General features: G+C 39.7%; 1 protein-coding gene across 5 annotated transcripts in view; it reads right to left on the reverse strand.

The window, feature by feature from the left end:
- Positions 1 to 21335, reverse strand: part of LUC7L2 (LUC7 like 2, pre-mRNA splicing factor) — a 51990-nt gene that overhangs the window by 14114 nt on the left and 16541 nt on the right. For all 5 annotated transcript variants that reach the window (XM_067559644.1, XM_067559645.1, XM_067559643.1 and 2 more), the window contains 6 exons: positions 10064 to 10162; positions 8871 to 8981; positions 7292 to 7435; positions 5506 to 5682; positions 1054 to 1145; positions 44 to 73 (listed from right to left, as the gene is read on the reverse strand). In XM_067559644.1, coding sequence (XP_067415745.1) covers positions 44 to 73; positions 1054 to 1145; positions 5506 to 5682; positions 7292 to 7435; positions 8871 to 8981; positions 10064 to 10162 — 653 coding nt within the window. The remainder of the gene's footprint in view (positions 1 to 43; positions 74 to 1053; positions 1146 to 5505; positions 5683 to 7291; positions 7436 to 8870; positions 8982 to 10063; positions 10163 to 21335) is intronic.

A 21335-nucleotide genomic window follows, 5' to 3' on the forward strand; every position in this document is an offset into this window, starting at 1 on the left:
GCTTGGCTTTAATACTAGTCCCCCTTTCTTGCAGATTACACACCTTCTGGGATTCTTGCTATGGGATCTGGACCTGGAACAAATTGAAAATGGAGATCAGCTTTTGTTATACAAACAAAACGGATACACAACTAAAAATGTAGGAAACTACAGTGAGAAGAAGATAAAGTAATTGATCACTTACCATTACATTTCTTATTCTACTAGTTATGATACAGTTAAGATAAAGGCTCTTTTTAAATATGACTTACAGTATCTTTAGAGAAAGATTTCCCAATGCTACATTGATCTGACTCTTTAAATGCTTCCTCTCTCTTCTTTCTGGGTATAGCATGCCACAAAAATGAAAGGTGACCTGCCCTATTTTATTTAAACTCTTCCTTGTTTTTCATAAAGCTCAGAGAGTTAAGGAAAATACTGACCATCAGTTCTTCTGCTGCACAGAACACTTGATTATATGGGGGATTTCGCAGCTGAGATCTGAGCTCATCAATATTGCTGTAGAAAGTCACTGTGGACTTCTTAAGTCCACAACAAAATACATGCAAACAGCAGTTTAAAAGAGTCTGCATGTGAATTTCTAGAAACAGTGATTGTGTATTTCCCTGGGAAGATTCAGGAGCGCTTCTAAAGGGCCAATCATATACTCAACTTCTTTTTTAAGTCTGGTTTGAGTATTTCAGATACTTTCCAATCTATCTACGCAAGGTATTTTCCCTAAAAAGACACCTAATATATAATTTACTTGTTAATTCTCAGAGAAAATTATGTCTGAAATCCCACTGAAAGGTCAATATTTGGCTCACGTGTATATTCACTCAATTGTATTTATTCCTTATATAGAAAAACTTATATAGAAACAAGAAATTATAGGCTTGAGAAAAGCAGTCAATTAGCAAATAACTTTCAATCCATGTCGAATTTTCAGCAAATGCAGCCTGTTTTGCCACCAAGCATATATCCACACACACAATTATGCAAGAAAATTCAATCTTACATAGATTCTAAAATGGTTATTAAACATATGCTGCTAAAAACAGAGCAGATCTCTACCTCCTTAGCTTCTCCCTTTCTTCTCTCTCCCTCTCCTCTCTGCGTTTCAGGCGTTCCTGATTTCGTTTTTCCTGTTTATCAGCCACAACCCTCTAAAAAACAAAGGGATATTTTCAATCCATCATATATTCAATCCATCATCAGTTGAAAGGTGATATAAAGCCAATTAAATAATTAACATTTGGTTCTTTCCCACTTCCTGTGCATGTGTATCTCTTTTCTCCTCTCAGCAACATATTTGACTTAGTTATACTTTGTTTAGGAAGTGGCCATTATTACAAGAGAACTATAGAGAAGAGACAGTGTTATACCAAGACCTGAAGGAAGAAAAATTATATTAAGTCAAAGTTTCACACAAAAGGGAGTTCTAAAACAGTGAGTCATGATTTCAGTATAAGAGTTTCCATACTAATTCTGTCAACCAGTGGGTGGTAAATCAGAATAAGCAGATCTAGGAATGTAATGAGCTCCCTCCATTTACACTTGTCTTAGTCTGCATCATAAAGGCCCTGAATGGGCTGATGCTTGGTTCTGAGGCTACTTCTCTCTGCACTGTGAACATGACAGTTACAATCACAGAAAGGATGCTTCAACTAGTAGTAGGTAAGTTGAATTCACTTCGGCTAGGGACAGGACACCCTCAGCAGATGGCCCTTAAGTGTGGAACTCATTGCAACTGGATATCAGATCAAGCCCCAACTCCTGCCACCTTCTGGGCATAATGCAAGAGAGACTGATCTCTTTATAAAGGCTTTCTTCTGAGTTGTGGAATTGTCCCAGACCATCCTGATTAGATCTCTGAGGAAAGTTTGACAAAAGAGGAGAGTTGTCTTTTTTTAATGTAAGTGACATACTTCAAAGATTACATACAAGTATGTTGGGAATTTGGAGTAATTATCCATGGACAATTTTTTCAGTTGGTGGAAATTGCCGAGTATTGTACAACAACAATTTATTTGTAATTATTTTTTAATAACTATTCTTGTTTCAGGGAGCTATTTTCATTAATGCCTTCCCTCATAAGTATCACACAATCTCACAAAACAACACTATGGGTACACCAGCACTTTTACTCATGATCCTAACAGAACTATTTTCTGCATTTGGGCTCTACTTCAGGAAAACTTGTGCTTAACTCCTATCAATGTCAATGGGTCTTAAGCACATGCTTTCATACCGTGCTGAATTGCTAAACCACAATTCAGAGATTTTTAAGGCCAGAAAGGACCACTATCATCATAGTCCTACCATCTGCATAACACAGGGCACAGAATTTCACACAATATTTCTTGCATCAAGCCCACAATTTTTAGTTAAGCTAGAGACTCTCTCATTTAGAAAGACACTATTACAGAGCAGGGATAGCAGAGAAAGTTGGGAGTTTTGAGATGGGGTGGGAGCCTGTCAGTTCTGAATTTTCCCCTCATGTGTGTGTGCTGCGATCTCAGGGAGCTCCGCCCCACTAACTGCCTATTGTGTGTTCTGGGAGGACTGTGCTTCTCTTGGGGAGTGTGGGCCCCTCTTCTTGCTCTTCTATCTGAGATGGGATCTGGGGTAGAGGGCCTGACAGTAACATAAATTTAAACATCTGAAATCCAGAATATGAATAGTTAAGATACACATCACTCCTGTGTGTGAGTGTGAGAGAGAGAGAGAGAGAGAGAGAGAGAGAGAGAGAGAGAGAGAGAGAGACCTGCTTTGGAGGAAGGGCCAACTGTGTGGCCCTAGGGGATGGATGGGGAAGCCTGGCTGACCCCGAAGCAAGAGTCCCAGGTGAGAATGGGGGACCCAGCTCAACATGTACCCTGAGCTACATAACCAGAGTAAAAACAACGAGAGTCCTGTAGCGCTTTAAAGACTAACACATTTAATTTCTGCAGGCATAAGCTTTTGCGGGTTGTAACCCACTTATGCCTGCAGAAATTAAATGTGTTAGTCTTTAAAGCGCTACAGGACTCTCGTTGTTTTTGCTGTATACAGACTAACACGGCTATCCCTCTGGAACTTATAACCAAAGTAGTGTGGTTAAGCTGTGGTTAAGCTGGTGCCTGGGATAAGCATACTTAGCAGCACAGGACAGGAGATCGCAAGGAGCAACTTCTTACATGTTAATAGCTTGTACAGTGCCAACTAATGTCTTAATGGAACAGGAAGAGGAAGGGGAACTGGAAATGGCGGTGGTAGAGGTGCTTCATGTTGTGGGCAATGACGGTGTAGAAGGGAGAAGGAGACAGACACACATCAGTCTTCTCTTGTATACTCAAAAGTTACTGCAACAACCATGTAATAAAACTGTCAAGGTTTTGGGACTAATTGGATGAGATTTCTCTCATTGGCCCAGTTAGCAGCTACACATTGCAAACATTTCAGAACGTGACCATTTTCCCCATTCCACTATAACAAAATGTGCAGAGGGTAGGAGCAGTTAGGAACCACAGAGCAATTGTGTAGCCTGCTGGAAAGACCACTAAACTAGGACTATTCCTAACTCTGCCACTGGCCTCTTGGGTGACCTTGGGCAAGTCACTTCATCTCTCTGTGCCTCATGTTTCCTTCTGTAAAATGGACATAATATAAAAGTTCTTTGAGAGCTACTGATGACAAGCACTTATAAAAGCTAGGGTTTTTTATTATTACCTAGCCACAATAGCATATCAACTGCAAATCTAGGTGAGAATTACAACTGCCTCAATGACCACAAATTCTTACCAACAAACATTTCTTTGTTTAAAAAGCCAGGAAATTAAATGGCAAAAGACTTTGTTAACACAGGGTTATGGTTGCATGATAGCTCACACACTTCCAGAATGCTGAGTTCTGCAAAAATTCAAACCTTCCTGAAAACCAGAAAATACAGTCAAGGTACATGCTCACACAACCTTACCACAGCTTTCTTTGAGCTGACAAATGCCACTAGAAATTATCTGCATGTACTCCAGCTGCATTTATTGTGTTAGGTATTGTATTGAATGGAATAAGTTGAAGCAGCTCGGAAGACCTGTGACTGTGATATGAGGAGATCTGGGTCTGAATCCGCCCATATATGTTATCAAAGGAAAGAGGTGAACATGTGTAACTTGGGGTTCCAGTCGGCACCATTTCAATACAGAATTATGTAGGCTGTATCTGGTGCAGGGCACTGGGGTCTTCTTCCCATGGTTACGGACAGTAGTGAGGTGGAATATGAGCAGTCTGTGGATTTGATGTGTTGGGGAAAGCGTAATTTTAGGTCATATCCTGCGTGTGTAAGCGTGAATGGGTCATAAAAGGGTATGAAGTAGTTGTTAAATTTTAGAAATGCAGTATTCTGTTGAGGGAGCAGGCTCAATGTCTGAATACAGTGCAAGTGCAGATAGCGCCTGACCTTTACAGTGAAAAGACAGAGAAAGTGCATGTGTGTGCATCACTAAAAGAGGGGGAAGGTTGTGTTGGCTTTTACCTTAACTCTATTTCCTAGTTTTCAGAAGTTTTCTGAACTTGACATTGTAGAATGGCACAGGCTATCACTAAGAAACCTTAACTCTCTGTTAAAGTTTTTGTCATTTAATTCAATCTTGATTTAAAGATTTCAAGTGATGGAGAAAACACCTAGGGATCTGGTGAAGTTATTTAAATGATTAAGCTACCATTAAAAATTTGCACCATATATCTCATTTGAGTTTATCTAGCTTCAACTTCCAGGCATTGGACCTCGTTATGCTTTTGTCTGCTAAACTGAAGAGCCTTCTGCTACCAACATCTTCTCCCCAAGCAGGTACTTTTACAGGGTGATCAAGTCACCTATTAACCTTTTCTTGGATACGTTGAATAGATTGAGTTCTTTAGTCTCTCATTAAGGCAGGATTTCCAGACCTTTAGTCTTTCTTGTAGATCTTTTCTGGATCATGTCCAATTTTTCAACATATTTTTGGAAGCATAGTCACCAGAATTGGACACTATATTCCAATAATGGTCCTGCTCATGTTGAAGACTGAGGAAATACCACCTCCCCGCTCCTACTCAATATGCCCATTTGTACATCCAAGAATCACATTACCCTTCTTAGCTATAGTATCATACAGAGAACTCAGTTTATCCACCATCACCATCAAGCCCCCTTTTCAATGTCAGTGCCTTCCAGGAGACAGTTCCTCTTTTTGTAAGTATGAACTACATTTTTCCTACAAGATATATGTATGATTTTGCATTTGGCTGTATTAAAATGCAGACTGTTCAAAATGAATCCAGCATACTAAGTGATCTGGATCACTTTTTACAACTGTCCTGTCATTATCTTTAACCTACCACTCCATCAATCTGTAAGATGGGCATGCCTCAAAAGTTTTAAATTTACAAGATGAACAGCAAAATGAAAAAATAAATTAATACACAATAAAAGTTTCCATTAAAATCTTCTCATAAGTGATAAAGTAACGAGTAAAAGAGGGGGGAAAAGAAGCAAGACTGATTTACCCTGAGCTCTTCAAGTTTCTCTCTTATTTCAATAAACCCTAAGTGCAGTTTTCCTCCAAAGTGGTCAGCAAGTCGCCTGTCGTTATCATGAAGACCAAGGTAGGCAGAACACACTTCACAGACACGGAGCTTCTGCTGCTGAAAGCTGGAGGCAGGCATTGAATTCCTGTACACTTCCTGGGGAGGAAGAGACATTATGAGAGCTTCTTACTCTTCAATACATGAAAATATGAACATAAGAATTTCTTACCAGAAGCAACATACATACAGGGTACACATGTCAATTAGAGTCAAAGTAATTCAGGAGTCTATATTAGACCTATTTTACTATTAATTTTATCCATGTAAAGTATAAATCAAATGTCTCTTCATTAAAATACAAAAGTTTCATTATTTTTAAATATAGCATTATTTGGATACTAACTCCAAAAAAATGGGCCATGGACAATTGATTTTGCATTCCAAATAAAAACAAAAGAAAATGGACTTGTTCTTTAATCTCTACTCCAGAGTAGGTTACTTTGGAGAAGTCTGACAATTTTTGTGAGTTCAACATAGCTAATAAATATTAGCAGCGAGCACCATATCTGTGAAGATTGCACAGTGGTTTCCATTGTGAACCTATTTAAAATGCTAATAATATTCTGAAAAAATCATCTTTCCAGTCTTGATCTCTACTGAAGGGTTACTTTTAATTGACCAAATTTGTTTGGCCATCTGAGTGAAAAGATCCTTTCAAGAGCTCCAATGAAACTGGTTTGACTTGTCTGAATTACACAACTCAGTGCAACTCATCATATATAAGGCTTAAAACTAGTCTTCTTACCAGCACAGACCATGGCACCAACTGGTCTAACAATTGTCAGAGCTGTCCTGAGGGTACGGCGAATCAGGGCAACTGCCCTGGGCGCCATGCTTTGGGGGCCCCCACACTTCGACATCACAAGAGTTGCCAAGAGTTGCCAAGTTCTGCCCAAAGAAGAGCAGAAGTACCTCCAAAAATGTGACCAAACCCGCCCAATTTTTTTTTACTGCAATGAAGATGACGACTTTGCATTTCCGGCTCCGATCACGTGGCGCTGGAAGTTGGAAATTCAGGAAGCAACCAGGCCCAAAACATGTGAAAACGATCTGCGATGTTAAGGGGGGCTCACACAGTGTGATTTACCCTGGGCCCTGACAAAACTGTAGAACCAAATGCAATGTCCACAGAAATTAAACAGCTCAACTTAAGTAAAAGCCTCATCTATGGAAATAAATACACCTGAAATAGTGCAGGACTACCTAAAAAAAGTTTTATTTTATAAACGATTGGGAATACCAACAGAGACCCCAATGGACTGAACAGAATATTTTCAGCACTATTCTGTTGATCTATATAAGCCATCTAACTTTGTTGCAAAAATAGCTTTAGAGTTGGACAGCCTCATACCCTGAATCAAAATTAAGGAAGTGCTGCTGGTTGGTAAAAAAAATTGTATAGTACATAGCTGCTAACTAAATTTAAGTTAATTTTTGAATGCACAAATATATGTTAGGTGCCAAAAATACATACCTTCAAGAGAAAAAATTCCTTTACATAAAAGTTCAAGTCAAAGACACACTCAACCATTTCCATTTTGGCAATAAAAATAATACAAGCAGTTTAAAATCTTTCAATATATGCTGAACAATCTGAACCAGATTATTCAGAGAAATATGGTTTAAGAGATCTGATCTTATCTCCTAAGGACCATCTGGAATGAAGTGTCAATGAATTCAGAGATGTAAAAACAACAAAAGTTACCTCTGCTTCTCTCTTCTTTGCCCGGGCTTTCTCCACTTCATCCATTACTTTCTGGGATTCCTCCACATTTCCATCAGCTCCCAGCTGTTCTACTTTGGCCAATAGCTTCCCAATTTCTTCATTCAATTCATGAACTCGTTCAGCCTTGGAAAAACAATGGGGAACACAATACAGGCAGGTTTACAGGCTTTTTACATGTGGGTTTTGCTCAGAGAGGCTAGATTGTGCTTGTTGGGATTAATATCCCGAAGTTATTGCTATATGAAATAAACTTTAAGGCAAAGTCAATGGAGACATGTGGATCAGAGGTATCTTTATGTGAGCAAGTAGTGGATCCCAAGGCAAACTGAAAAAAGGCCCTGCTCACCCTGTGTTTTCCAACTAGTATATCCAGAGTAGGAAATCCCCGCACATATTCACACGTTATGAAATGTATACAGTTGCCTCTGGGACTTTTATGATGGCAACTGTTATGATGCCAGACTCTCATGGCTGCTGAAAGGACTATTTGTACTCTACTTGCTTAGTCTCTGATTATACTTCACTTCAAGAGCATAAATGTGTTTAGAAATCCTGACTAATGCAAAAATTATAAGGTCATTGCTGTGTCCAATAAACAGGTTTATAAAATTAATATTTTATATAACCATTCCTCCAAACACATGTATGCACTCACTGGAAAGAGACTTGGATTTTTCAGTTACAAAAACTAGATGAGACAGCATGAACTACTAGGCTCTCAACTGCTGAGATTCTGGGGAAAAAATGGAGCTATCACTTTTTCATGACATGTGACACCATAGAGACTGAAGTGTCCTGAAGGAGAAATGGATGACCAGTCATCTCCCTGTTCTTCCCTCCCATTTTAGGCAGCGTTTTCCAAACAGTGGGTTGCAGGAAGGTTTTAGATGGGTCATCACATCCAGGGCCAGCTTAACCCATCACTGGGCTCTGGCCTGGGCAAATAAACATTTCTCACAGCCCAAAGGGGAGGCACTGGGATGGGAGAGGCGGTGGCAGCTCCTACCTTGGCTCCCCACTTTGGGAGTTGCAATCTGGCACACAGGGGGGCTGTACCACTCAGGTTTGGCCCAGCTGGAGCATGGAGTCAGGTCCAGCCCTGTGGGACAGGAGTTGCTGCTGTGGGGTCAGCGTGGGACAGATTTACTTTCTAAACTCCCCCCACAGGCCAGGATTAGGGTTGTGGTGCCAGGGTGGAGGATGCATATACGTAATGGTGGGTTGCAAAAAAAAAAAGAACAAAATGCTGTTAGTGGGTAGCCTTAGTAAAAAGTTTGGGAAACACTAATGTTAGGAACAGATTTGGGGAGAAGGAATTTCTCTGTCACACACAAAAATCCTCAGTTTGGGTAGCCTGTCAAAGCCTAAAATTCCTTCCTTATATAAATGGTTCTATTTGCACTAGTGGATAGTCTCAATTGAGTTCACCTCAAGTATACTTCTGCTAAATAAGAAATGGTTGCTTTCTGATAGCGGAAAATCACCCCAATTATTAGTATTTCCTTTAGCAGTCCAAAAGGGCTTTGCAGCATGTCAGGAACCAGTTTTAAATGCTTACTTTAGCTGCAACTTCAGCACTGATCTCTTCTTGGGTTTCTGCTAGTCTTTTCTTAGCCACTTCAGTTCTTCTGTCACAGTCCGCAATGAATGACTGTAGGTGATCCATTGCCTACAACATCAAAAAACTATCACTGCCAGAAAGAACAAGCATTTTCCATTAGACTAAAAACACTTCACTCACTATTGTCATTTTTTTTAAAGTTTCTTTTTAAAAAGGTTCCATTAAAATTCTAAATTATAGGATTGGGGTACCTGGCAGTACCATTATATGATGTCTAGACTAGGTATTAAGGTGTGATGTTAGTATGTGTTCTCTAACATGTTCTAAATTAACCATTTAAAATCATAATTTAGACAAAGCCATAGTTAAGAGAGAGTGTGGAAATTACCTAATAAACTCTTTTTAGGTTCTCTTCACTAGAAAAAAAGGATAATTTTTAACCAGTGTTCAAGTCCTAGAGAGCAGCCTAAGGTTTACCTCAACCAGCCAATATGGGTTAAAACTAAAAATGCATTACAATATGGGAGCTCACAATTTGACTACTCAAAGCACAAATAACCACTATGGTATACAATTTGTTAGCCCAGATGCAAAACATAAATATACTTTTAATTCTGTGTAGCATTCTAAGGCCTCTCCTCAAGACATACATTTGTGATTAGCCATTTGTACACTGAAATGAACAATCAGTTTTGAGACTGGAGCTGCTGTTGGTGGCAACAGTCTCATGACATCCAGACTCATGGGGATAACAGACTCAACGGGAGGCTTTTAACTGCCTACCCACAAACACAATACTCAGTTCTAGCTACACACTTGCAATGCAGACTGGTGCTTAGCTACTCATATGGCCCCACCACTGTAGTATCTAGATATTCATGTAAGAGCCCCAACCCCCAAATCTATAAATTAGTTTTGTAGACAAGATTTATGTTCTCTCTCTATGCCAGTAGTTCTCAAGCCCAATCAACACACAGATGCAGCCTACATGGACATCCTCAGGGCCATACAGAGAGTTATATATTGTGTGGATGTGGCCCACGTAACACCTAGAACTGCATAGGTGGCCCACAATGGTAAACAGGTTGAGAACCACTGCTCTATACTCAACATATTACTGCATAGTTCATCTACTGTATGTGCATAACCAGCAGTAGAGAGAACAGCATATTTTAAGGCAAAAAACATACATCAAGCTCAAAGAAAAAGTCTTGTTCTTTGGATGCAATTTCATAATCTGCTCTTAATGCCAGGTCATGCACCTTCAGACATTCTCCAAGGTCCATCCTCTGAAAAGAGATGCATATGATTATTTGAGGGTGGGACAAAAGGAATAGCTTATTCTATAGGACAAATAATATTATAAATGGAGTTTGCATGATTTTTTCAAGTAAAATATTGGGAAGTGAACAATTTTTCTTTATGAAACTTCAGATAAGATTATTTCAGTATTGCTACAAAAACTATGTGGCATTTGGAATGATGACATCATGCAGTTGACAGAGAAGAAATAAAGCAGAAAAAATGACTAGCATTAAGTCAGATCCAATTTGTGCTGTATGACCTGAGAACGATCATCTCCCACCCTGTCTTAAAACCTGTTTACTAACCAAAGTTCATGAAAAAGATTGAAGTAACAGACATTCTGTATTTAGCTAAACAATTTAAAAGGTCCAAGTCACTGCAACACTGTTTTTAGCTAACTGATTAACAGATAATCTGCAGTGACAGTTATCAGCCCACACTAGGAGATACATGACTTGGTCTTAATCATCCTTGAAACTGCTGAAATCTAAGTTTTATTATAGATAAGCGTTTAGAAGCCATTCCTGGACCGGTTAAATAAAAGGTCTGGATGAAGTCTCACCCCCTTAAAAAAAAAAAAAAAAAAAAAAAATAAAAAAAAATGTTGGTGATGAGTGAACATTCTTTTAAAATGTGCCCATAAAGGTACACACAGCAATTACATTTTGTTTCTAATTTGAAATCCAGCTACAATAAACCATAAAGTTCTAATGAAATCAGCTACCCGTGAGTTTGTAAGGAGGAAAGACAAAGCAAGATAAACATAACCCAATCAGTTCATACTGAGAAGGAACAAAGCACTACCCAAAACTCCATATTATTATGCAAAATGAGATTCTGCAAAGATGTATTTGATTTTTTCCCCATGTGAAAACACTTAACTCAGCAAAAATAGGTTACCAACCATCTTTACTTATTTGACTAAATTCCATAACGATACAATTTTTTAAAAAGAGTAGAATTTTCCTTAAATCAACAATCAGACCATAACGATGAAAAATACTTCAATAAACCATTAAAAGTATCTGAGAAGATGCAATAATTTGTCATTTTTAAGACACTTGTCGGCAGTGGCCATCTTGCTAAAAAGTCACCTCATTCATGCAACTTGTCAGAGACAGGAAATAAGTTACTGTTCTGGTTTAGTAGTGATTTTATAACCAAAATAAAATAGTAAATAGAGAGTTTAAAGCTTTATTTTTTTAAAATAAGCATAGTGGTAAAAGCAGGGGGAAGTTTGAAAGTCACCTGTCTCTTGACTCCATAGAACATCAGCAATTTCACTTTAACAAGATACCCAATGCTTGCCAGAGGTTCATAAATTGTCATTACAAGTTATTCACAAATGTAAACAGTTAACAGAAGTCTCCAGTATCTCACATCAGTGAAAAGCTTTTAAAAATGTTTAAATTTAACATACATTTATGGAGAAGTAAAGAACCCTACATTTTCTTGGTTGGGGTTTTTAACTAAGTTTTTAGTTCTTTAAATACTCTTTGTTTTATTAATCCAAGACGTTTTTTTTTGTTTAGGAATTTATTTAATTGTTGGGTTGAGCAAGAGGATTAGAGTTTTCCCTACAATTGCTACACAGGACTTTGTGACAATCATGCTGGTAAGGGACATAAGCCACTAAGAGCTAGTGGCCAAGGAAGTTATTATATAGGTCTATTTCCTATGCTAGCAGATTCCAATTCTTTAATCAAACTGGAGTTAAAAGATTTGATTATGAGAATGAATATATTTTGACAAATGCAATTAACCAACATTAGAAAGTGCCTGTCTTGCAGCATCAGAAAACACTGTACATCATATCTAGAGCATAGTTAAAATTAGGATTAGGTAAATTATAACTACTTAAAAGAGTTAAAATCTTGGGTTTAAAAGGGAACTACTAAATTTGTCAGTGTACTAGACAGAGTTCCCCCATTCCAGATGCATACAAGACTTTACCTCAATCTGGTTATATGTAGTAATACAAGCGATATGAAGATATTGATATAAGATCTGAAATAGGTCCAGCATGAGCTGGAGATGGAAGTAAATCTGAAATTTTTCCAATTCAGAGACAGAAGATTAGATTAGAAGAAAGATTACAAATTATACTTTAAATGAATATATTAAAACATTGAACAAAAACAATGTTTTGGACTTGAGAATATTCAGATTTAAGGTTCTTAAACCAAGCTCTGCAGGCACAAGCAAAACCAGGCTAGATGATGTTGCAGTTGTTGGTGCAACAGACTTCAGCCAAGTATACTATGCAGCACAAGACATAGGGAAGTCAGGCAAGAGGTATGGCTGTGTTTTTTGTAGCCACATTCACAAGGAGGAGGTCTGCAGCCCTAAAGGTAGCTATAAGTATCTAACCCCATTCTAAGACTTGAATGTCAAATAATATTGGTGCACTGGTCACTCTGAAATACCAAAGAGGCCTTTGCTGAAATGATCAGGTTCTTCACTGTGCTGAGGCACCAAGGCTGGCAATGTCTGGTAACTTCACTGAAGTTAACGACTTCTGCATAGGTTCAGGCACGGATGTCAGGTATCGTGACAAGAAGAAGACTATAAAAACTAGTTTATAGATCAGCTGACAGAGCTGGATACAGCATAGATCAAGTATTTGGAATGGGATTGGAGATGGAGCAAGAAAATGTAATCAGGACAGACCTTTTTATCTTCTGTGATTTGAGGTCAGGACACCTCTTCCCCATGGGGCAAAGAACATGTTGTAGTAGTCGATGTCTTAGACTCTTAAGACTTAGAGGCTGATAAAACTTGAGGTTCCAGATGGTTCTGAAGTAAAATACTGCCATTAGGCCACTACTGAGGGTTTGGAACTGCATAAAAATCTTTTGTCCATCATTAATATAGTGACCTCTAATTGTCCTCTTAACATCACCCTTACAACTCATGATGGTTTATAGAGGAGGGTAAAGCCTAAGGAGGATGACTAGAGCACTGCAAGTCCCTGGCTGAATTTGATTGCAAATTTATAGAATATTTGCAGTCACATGCAGTAACTGTGCAGGAGACAAAGAAAAGTTCTTCACGTCCAGCATAGCATCTACCAACTCTCTCATTGCAAGTTGGATGTAAGTCCTTCTTGGTTAGTGAAGTCCAGTGTGGCAATATTGGTGGAGACAATCAACACATCCATACAGGGAAAAACTTCTTTAAGGACAAATGACGTCCTGTCATGGAGGTCTTGCTTGTCATCAAATCTTGCCAACTATCAACATACGCCAAACTTTCCATTTTTCTGGAAAGGTCACCAAAAAGAATGAAGCAGGTTAAATGGCAATTTCTTGTGTCCTCAGATTACCTCAGATAGTTCCAAGTCAGTCAGGTTTTAGACAACTATTCATCTGTACTAAGGGATCCCACATGTAGGCTATTTCAGGAAACAGTTTTGCCACCCCTTCTGTGTAACATGTACAGGAGGCCATCAGAGTTAGTAAGGAAATATGCACTGCATTGAATTCAGTATACTCAGCTTTTCACATAAGATCCAGCAAGTGCAATGAAATGAATAAACTCAATGACTTTATGAAGACAGAATAGAGGAGGGCAAACTCGATGAGTATTAGTTAAAACAAGATTGAAGCAGTGATGGTGGGTCAGGGAAAGCAACTGAAAGAGGAGTGTAGGAACCCCTGGATGAGGAGACCATCCATCATTTGTACCCCTAACTTCATTTTTGGAACTGCATGATTCACGGCAGCTTCTGGAATTTTAACAATCAGCTGTAGTTAAACAGGTCTTTTCCCAGCATCAAGATCTAGTTTTGTTTCTGTTACAGACCTAACGAATAAAAAATCATTTCTTTGACACCTTGAGACAAGACTGTTGAAAGGGACACTACAGGCAGTTGCAAAAAGAATATTCAGAAGCTGAAGCTAGTGCATAATGCAGATAGCCGTATGATAAGCCAGCCATAAGGCAGCAGCATATAGTATAAATACTTTCAGGAGTAGCACGGCTTCCTGATACATTTTTGAGAGAAGTTCAAGGCGCCTTTTTTTTTTTTTTTTTTTTAAAAGGCTATTGAGTCTTAAATGTTTTGGTATCGGAAGCATTGCACCTTTTGCTTCCTCTATGGCAGTACGGAAGAAGAGAGGTATTCAAGCTGGAGCACCCGTTGCTACAAATGAAAGGGAGTTTTTTATGAGATGTCCTCAATTATGGAATTCACTTTGATCTATCAGAACCAAGACTTTTAATCTTCTGGACACGCTGCAAAGCCTGTATTTTCTTGTAGGCCTGAAAACTTGATGATTTAGGTTATTTTATGAAGTAAATGGGCAGAGTATCTATTTTTTGTGGGAGAGCCTACTAACTGGAAAAACTCATGACCTAAAGTACTAAAGAAAATTTTAGATTTTTAGTTAGGCATCAGATTTAAAATACACATCTAGAGTTCCATATATCTCCACAGAATTAAACACATACCTCTTTAATCTTTCTCCTACCTATACTTTCCTTTGGAATACATGAATTACAACACTGTAGATTTTCACAGCATGATATAGCCTGCAACCAACCTCCCCTACCATTTCAGACATTAGGTGATTTCAGGCTAGTATTATGTATCTGTAATTGTAGGATTTTACAGTCCAGCTGTGTAAAGGGTGATCTTAGGCCGGTCATCTAGAGCAGCGGTCCCCAAACTTTTTATCCCTTTACCCCTGTCCATGCTCCCCTCCCTCCCAGCCATGGTGGGAGCCAGGGGCTGGAGCAGGGCCACAGTCAAGAACAAGGCTGGGGCTGGAGTTGCAGCCGGGCTGTGAGACAGGGGCTGCAGCTGCGGGTTGTCTGGGGCCAGGAGTGGGTACAGAGCTGCAACTGGGCTGTGGTCGGGACCTTAGGATGAGGCTGTAGCTGGGAGTGGAATTGTGGCCGGGCTGGAAGCTGGGTGACGAGCCATGGCCAGAAGCCAGGGGCATAAGCAATGGGGGCCAGGGATGAGGGTGGGGCCAGAGCTAGAGCAGAGTGGGACTGGGTGATGCCCCCTCCCCACCCTACAGTGGGCATTGGCCTGGGCCCCACCGCACACCTCCGAATATTCCCCCATATTCCCCTAGGGGGTATGCCCCACACTCTGGAGACCTCTGACGTAGAGATTGGAGTCTAATCAATATTGGGAAGGTGAACTGAATGTAGTCAAAGCTCTGGCCCATTTAAACAAGAATCTTAAGAATGTACTTAAATTTCAACAAGGTGAGTTGTCCTGTTGAAGTCAGTAGGACTACTCGTACTCAAAATTAAACATGTATGTAAGTATCTTGCTAATTTAGGGCCTCTATCCACATAGTTCTATCCTGAAAGGCTCCTGTAAGGTACTAAGAGCCATGGCTTCAAGGTCTGTTGAAGGTACTCGGCATCTTGTCAGATCAGGCTCACATAGTATACTTTATGGTAGGCATATAGAATATGCAAAATGTGTGATGAGGTGCTCTCTGGCCCATAACAAAAAAAGAAGCATAAAAGGCGGGGCCTCTGGTTCACAAGTTGAATATGGGATAGCAATTTGCAAGACATCATGCAGTATTTTTGTGGCATGTCTGAGTATTTGATGGGGAAGTATGGTCAAGGTTAATGGGGCAGAGTTAAAGTTACTACAGGGAAGCATATGTGAATTTCCTCAATTTCAAGGATTTGGTTAATTTTTTAATGAACATTAATAATTTCCTAAATATATATTATTTATAACATATGTATTAATGACCCTATCTTTACTAAGAATTTGTCTAAAACTTTACTTAGTTTTCATATTTAGTATTCTGGTATTTCACTATTTATACAGAAATTTAAAATATAACATTGTATAGGTATGCGCAGCTTTGATTTGCAAATCTTGTAAAGTATGTAGAGGCCATTACAGTGCTTACTGCAGGCTGCACTTGTGGCCATTGTAAGCTCCATGGCAGCAATTATATGGCTTAGAAACGCCACTAACATTTTATAGAGTTTGTAATATTAATGGGGAAAAAATTAAAGTAAAATTAACCCTATGTACTAGCTTTCATCCGGTTCAAAGGTATAAAAATAAGTTTGAAGCCTTTAGGACAAAGTACTTGAGATATAAATGGTCAAAAAATTGCATGTAAGTTAGTGAGAGAAACATCCCTTTTTTATTTTGGAAGACTCATAATTGGAAAGAGCTGGATCAATTAATCTCAAACTTCCTAAAAGTTCTCCTCAGTCTGAAACGTATGGGTTAAGCCCTTTATCCTATTGCCTGAGCTGACCCCTGCGCCCATATAATCAGATTGAAGGAGTGGGGTATCAGTATTCAAAATGTCAATGTGAAAGAAGAGGAAGATGTCAAAACTAGATTTAGAACAGACACTGTTTTATAATCTTAAATATGGAGTCACTTTTTGTGGCCGATGATAACTAATATATTACATCTTATCACATAATCTAATATTACATGTAAAAAACTCAGACTTTTGAGTATACAGACAGTCACATAGGACAGAATACACCGGGGGTGTTTTTTAACCTTAATTTTAACTTTTGCAAATAGAATCCACTACTCTGGCAATTCCATCAAGGTATTCTCCTACTTCCCCTGTTCCTAGAAACAGAGTATACAAAAAAAAGTTCCTTCTCCCCCTCCCTTCCCCAAATCCCCATAATGCCAGCTTCTCCTGCTGGCATAGAGACAGCTAGCTGTATGACCCAGGCAGTCGCTTTCGAAGTAGAGTTGGGCAAAATTTTCAGATGAATAGTTTATTCACTGAAAAAGGAAGTTTCAGGATGACCAAAACTATTCATGAATATATTGACCAAACCTCCCCACTCTCCCATGAAAAATTCTAAACACTGCAGTAATGTTAAAACAAAATGTTTTGTCCCAAAAAAACTGTTTAGACTTTCAGGCATTTTGACAAAAGCAAAGGAAAGGATGTCAGTAGTTAGGATGTCAGTAGTTAGGATGTCAGTAGTTAGGGCGCTCTCACATGGGATGTGGGAGACCATATTTAAATTCCCTGCTCTGCCTAAAGAGAAGAGCCAATGTGGGAGGCCCTTGTTCAAATCCCTTCACCTCATCAGGCAGAACAGCAAAATGAACTCAGGTCTCACATCCCAGGTGAGTGCACCCTAACTACTGATCTAAAGCTTACAAGGGAGGCTCCTCCTCTGGCTGTTTTGTGAACCCTCTTTTGTATTTGCCAAAGTGCCTAAAAAAGTCTAAATAAATTTTTTGCAGACAAAATGAAACGTTTCAACATTTTTTAAATACTTTAGTTTCAACTTGAAATTTTTTTGGACTTTTCAATTTGCCAAAAATTTCAAAATATCGTTTTCGATTCAACCAGCAACAAATATTTTTGATCTTCTGAAATTGCCAGTGAACCAAAAAATCAATTATTCATCTAGCTCCACTCCAAAGTTATGGAGACAAAATGTTAAAGCAGTATTTTAGTTCTCAAACTGCAGGAATTAAAAGCAGATAGAAAAAAAGGTTTGAATACGTAGTAGTGTGTTCACATTAACACGCTCTCTCGCCAGTTTAATTCTGTGACAGCTCAACAGCCAACAACAGAATCTATCATAATATCCTGGATCTGGCCAGAGTAGCAGGTCCTATATACCAGTGTTTCTCAACCTTTTAAGTAGCAAGTACCCCCTAACTTCAGAAAATTTGAATAAGTACCCCAACACTCAATTTTCCATGGGATTTTATATTTACAGACTAATGGGAGCCATATGTTGGAAGAAATGCTGAGTATATAAGGCCGTGATATCACAGATGTCAGATCTAGTGTGGGTAGGGTTACCATCTTTACACCAGGGGTGCACAACTCAAGTAGAGCTAGAGGTGATGTTGGCCAAAGCTAGGAGGCTTTGAGCGGCATGCCAACGCTGGGGAATATAAAGCACCGCGCCAAATTTTTTGCCATAGATTTGAGAGGAGAAAGGGGTGAGAAAGAGATAGGGAAGGAGGGCGAGAGAGAGAGAAAGACAGGAAAAGAGGGTAACTGGTAAAATCTGGGGCTGTCATAGTTGTCAATTTCACTGTTCAGCAAGAGCATTGAAATGGACAAGTTTTCTGGGCACTGGGCTTTGAGCCAGGGAGGGGGGCTGTCACCTGGGAAGGTTGCAGGTGGCTGCCACCTGACACCCAATCTGAGCTGGGGCAGAGGAGGCTTTTGTGCCAGCTGGGACCCAGGGATGTGGGCAGGCAGCTGCTGCCCGTCTTCAAGACGGGGCACCGGAGGTTGCCCCTCGGCTAGGAGTCGGGGCACAGGTGGCTGCCACCCATCTGTGAGCCCAGCTCACAAGACGCAGGAGGCTACCACCAGGCTCCCACCTGGGAGCTGGGACCCAGTGGGAAGCAGAGGGCTGCTGCCCACCTTCCCCACAAGCCAGCGGCTGCCACCTGCCTCCCAGCTGGGAACTGCGACTGGGCAGGAAGCTGGGGGCTGCCACATTCCTTCCCCAAAAGCTGGCAGCTGCCGCCCGCCTCCCCTTCACTCTGTTTTTCCCCAGGTACCCCCTACCTGTGTCTTGTGTATCCCCAGGGGTACGCGTAACACAGGCTGAAAAACTATGCTATATACAAAAGTTGATGCTACAGGTAAGAATACTAGTTTTATCCTTTCTCCATGTTAGGATCCATCACTCTAAGCACTAGTTATGGGAAATGGCCAGAAGTGCACAAACTCCTTTCCAAAAATATGGAGGGAGATGTAAATTTTAAAGATCCATTGCTCTAATAAGAGGAAGCCAGAAGCAGCAGATACATTTGTGTCTGAGTGTTTTACTTGCTCCCCAATCAAAGCAAGAATGCATGTGATATATGGTGAGACCATTTATAAATGATACGTCTTTGCTTTTGTTTTTGCAGAACTGTGTGCTTATTAGACAAAACTGAGAGATGGCTAGGGAACCCTGCATATGAGAACAGCAGGTCAGAGACAAATATTAAGTCTTTTAGTAATTTGTCAAAAAGAAACAGAAGGCTTTCCAAGACACTACTCTACTAGTTTAGTCATATGAACCCCTGTAGCTTCCTGCTTGCAAAACAAGCAAGCCTCTGGTGGAGAGAGCACTATTTCCTTTCAGGAACTCCTGATTGGCCTTGAAAACATTTATTTTTAAACCATACAGCTTTATACCAAATACAGTTTTATACCCCTTAACCACATGCAGAATATGAAGTTGATATTCCAACCTTAGCAATGAATGAGGGTAGCAATCTAAAATGTTGCCATCTCTTGAGTTTTTATCATGACACTAGCAATTCTTGGTGGGTTTTTGTTTTTTATTTTTTTTCAAGCTCCTGCTCTTGGAATCATTTTATTATGCAAGAATCTCTGCTTCCATATGAAAAAAATAGTTTCTTGTTCTCGTGACTGGGGAGAAAAGCTTGAAGATATGAATTCTAATGGCTCAAAAACAGAAGACAAAAATTTCATGATTTTTAAGCCACTCATGATTTGGGGTCCAACTTATAAATTTTGAATGTTTGCAGCTGGTAAAACTGGAGTGCCCATCCAACTATGGAGAAATATTCTTTGTAGGGGAAAAAATCAGAATTAAGTCTGAAAACCACCTTGTCTGCATGTAGGGTCACTTAAGAGATACATTCATTCACTCTCCTGGCTGAAACAGTGGCCTGTACATAAAGGATTTTAGGGCCAAAATATGGTTAATGCTTCTGCCCTCTGTTCCAAGAATGTCTTTGACAGAGCCCAAAATACTCTGTTTAGGTTCCATTACTCTAATTTGGCTGCCCAAAAGAAGCTCTGTCCTAAGAAATTGCTTTGAGGAAGCAAGACATAAGAGGATGCAAAAGTAGGGTGGAAATCGTGTGCATTGCTTCTAATGCCGAGACTTTGGACTTTCATGAAATTTCATTTTAGAGTTTACAGCTTTACAGGTCATCTGGAATTTCATCTGAAAAGTCAGCCAAAACAGGTTAATCGCCTTGAGGAGCACTAGGGAAACAATCTCTCCAAATTCTTCTGAGAAGCTGAGTGAAGTCCTTTCAAGGTTTTAAAGGAAATCAAGCAGCTCCTTGGAGCAGCAATGGCTCAAAAACACTATCAGTACAGATCCCAGATTATACATGTAGTGATTGGGACTATTCAAAGGAACCTTATCAATGGTCTTTGATCCTCAGGAAAGTCTACATATGTAAATATTTGGGAGACTAAAGTCAAGGTCAGAAAAAGAAATCAGGATGACTAAAGCTTTGTCCTGATTGACCCTTCTGGCCACTTGACTATTAAGACAGACAAGATCATGTATCAAGTCCACAGGTCTGCCCATTGTATGAATGTCAACTTTGCAGGTGGGTTGTGTGTGTGTGAATATTAACAGGGCAGGGGGAGGCGAGGTAGGTGTGTGTGGGGGGGGGGGGCATGAAAATCTACACTTTGCTGATGGATTAGCCACAGATCATTCAATTTAAGGGAGACTCCATCAGGCCACTAATAGCTTAAAGACCTTGTGGTTGAACTCCCAATCCCCTATTGCAAAGCCAGTCAGTGCACAAGTTTGATCTTAGGACATATGCTGCTGTGACCCAGAGAACTTGTTCCTCCAGAAGATTCTGATGGACTTGGGGTTCAGTAACCCTTTCTTGATTCTACCCCCAGCAGTCAGGTATATCATAATTTTCTATTAATTTTCATGTGGACAGTAACAACCTTCTGCAGAATCTCATGGAGCCATTTCTCAAGGGCAATGATTACTCAGACAACCTAGGTTTTATGTTCCCCTTTTAATGGTGCAACAGGCTTCCTGAGATGGCCATTTCTCCAGAACCATGAGAAAGTTAATTTGAACTCTCACTCTGAAAGAATGCTTCTCAGTAAATAGCAAGACAGGTAAAAACTTGCCTCTCGGGATTCCTTTCTAATTGCTCCTAATGAAGGGAATAAGTTATTCAGTGTTTTAGCTGGGTTCAGAGCTCCACTGTGGGAAACTCTTTGTATCTTGAGGATTAAATTTGAATGAGGTGGAAAAAGTGTTGCTGATAAAAATATCTGGGAATATGGAGATAGGCCTTGAGGGGACTGGTTCTCCTTAAATACTGAAGTAGGAGATTAACTCTACATGAAACAATGTAACACTAAACATTTAAAGTACAGAGATCCAGAACAAGGTAGAAGCTTTTGATGCACTTAGTGAGAACGA

This window comes from Emydura macquarii, unplaced genomic scaffold (assembly GCF_026122565.2).
Source record: "Emydura macquarii macquarii isolate MOO-44397 ecotype Brisbane River unplaced genomic scaffold, CSIRO-AGI_Emac_v2 contig_2205, whole genome shotgun sequence".
NCBI lineage: Eukaryota > Metazoa > Chordata > Testudines > Chelidae > Emydura > Emydura macquarii.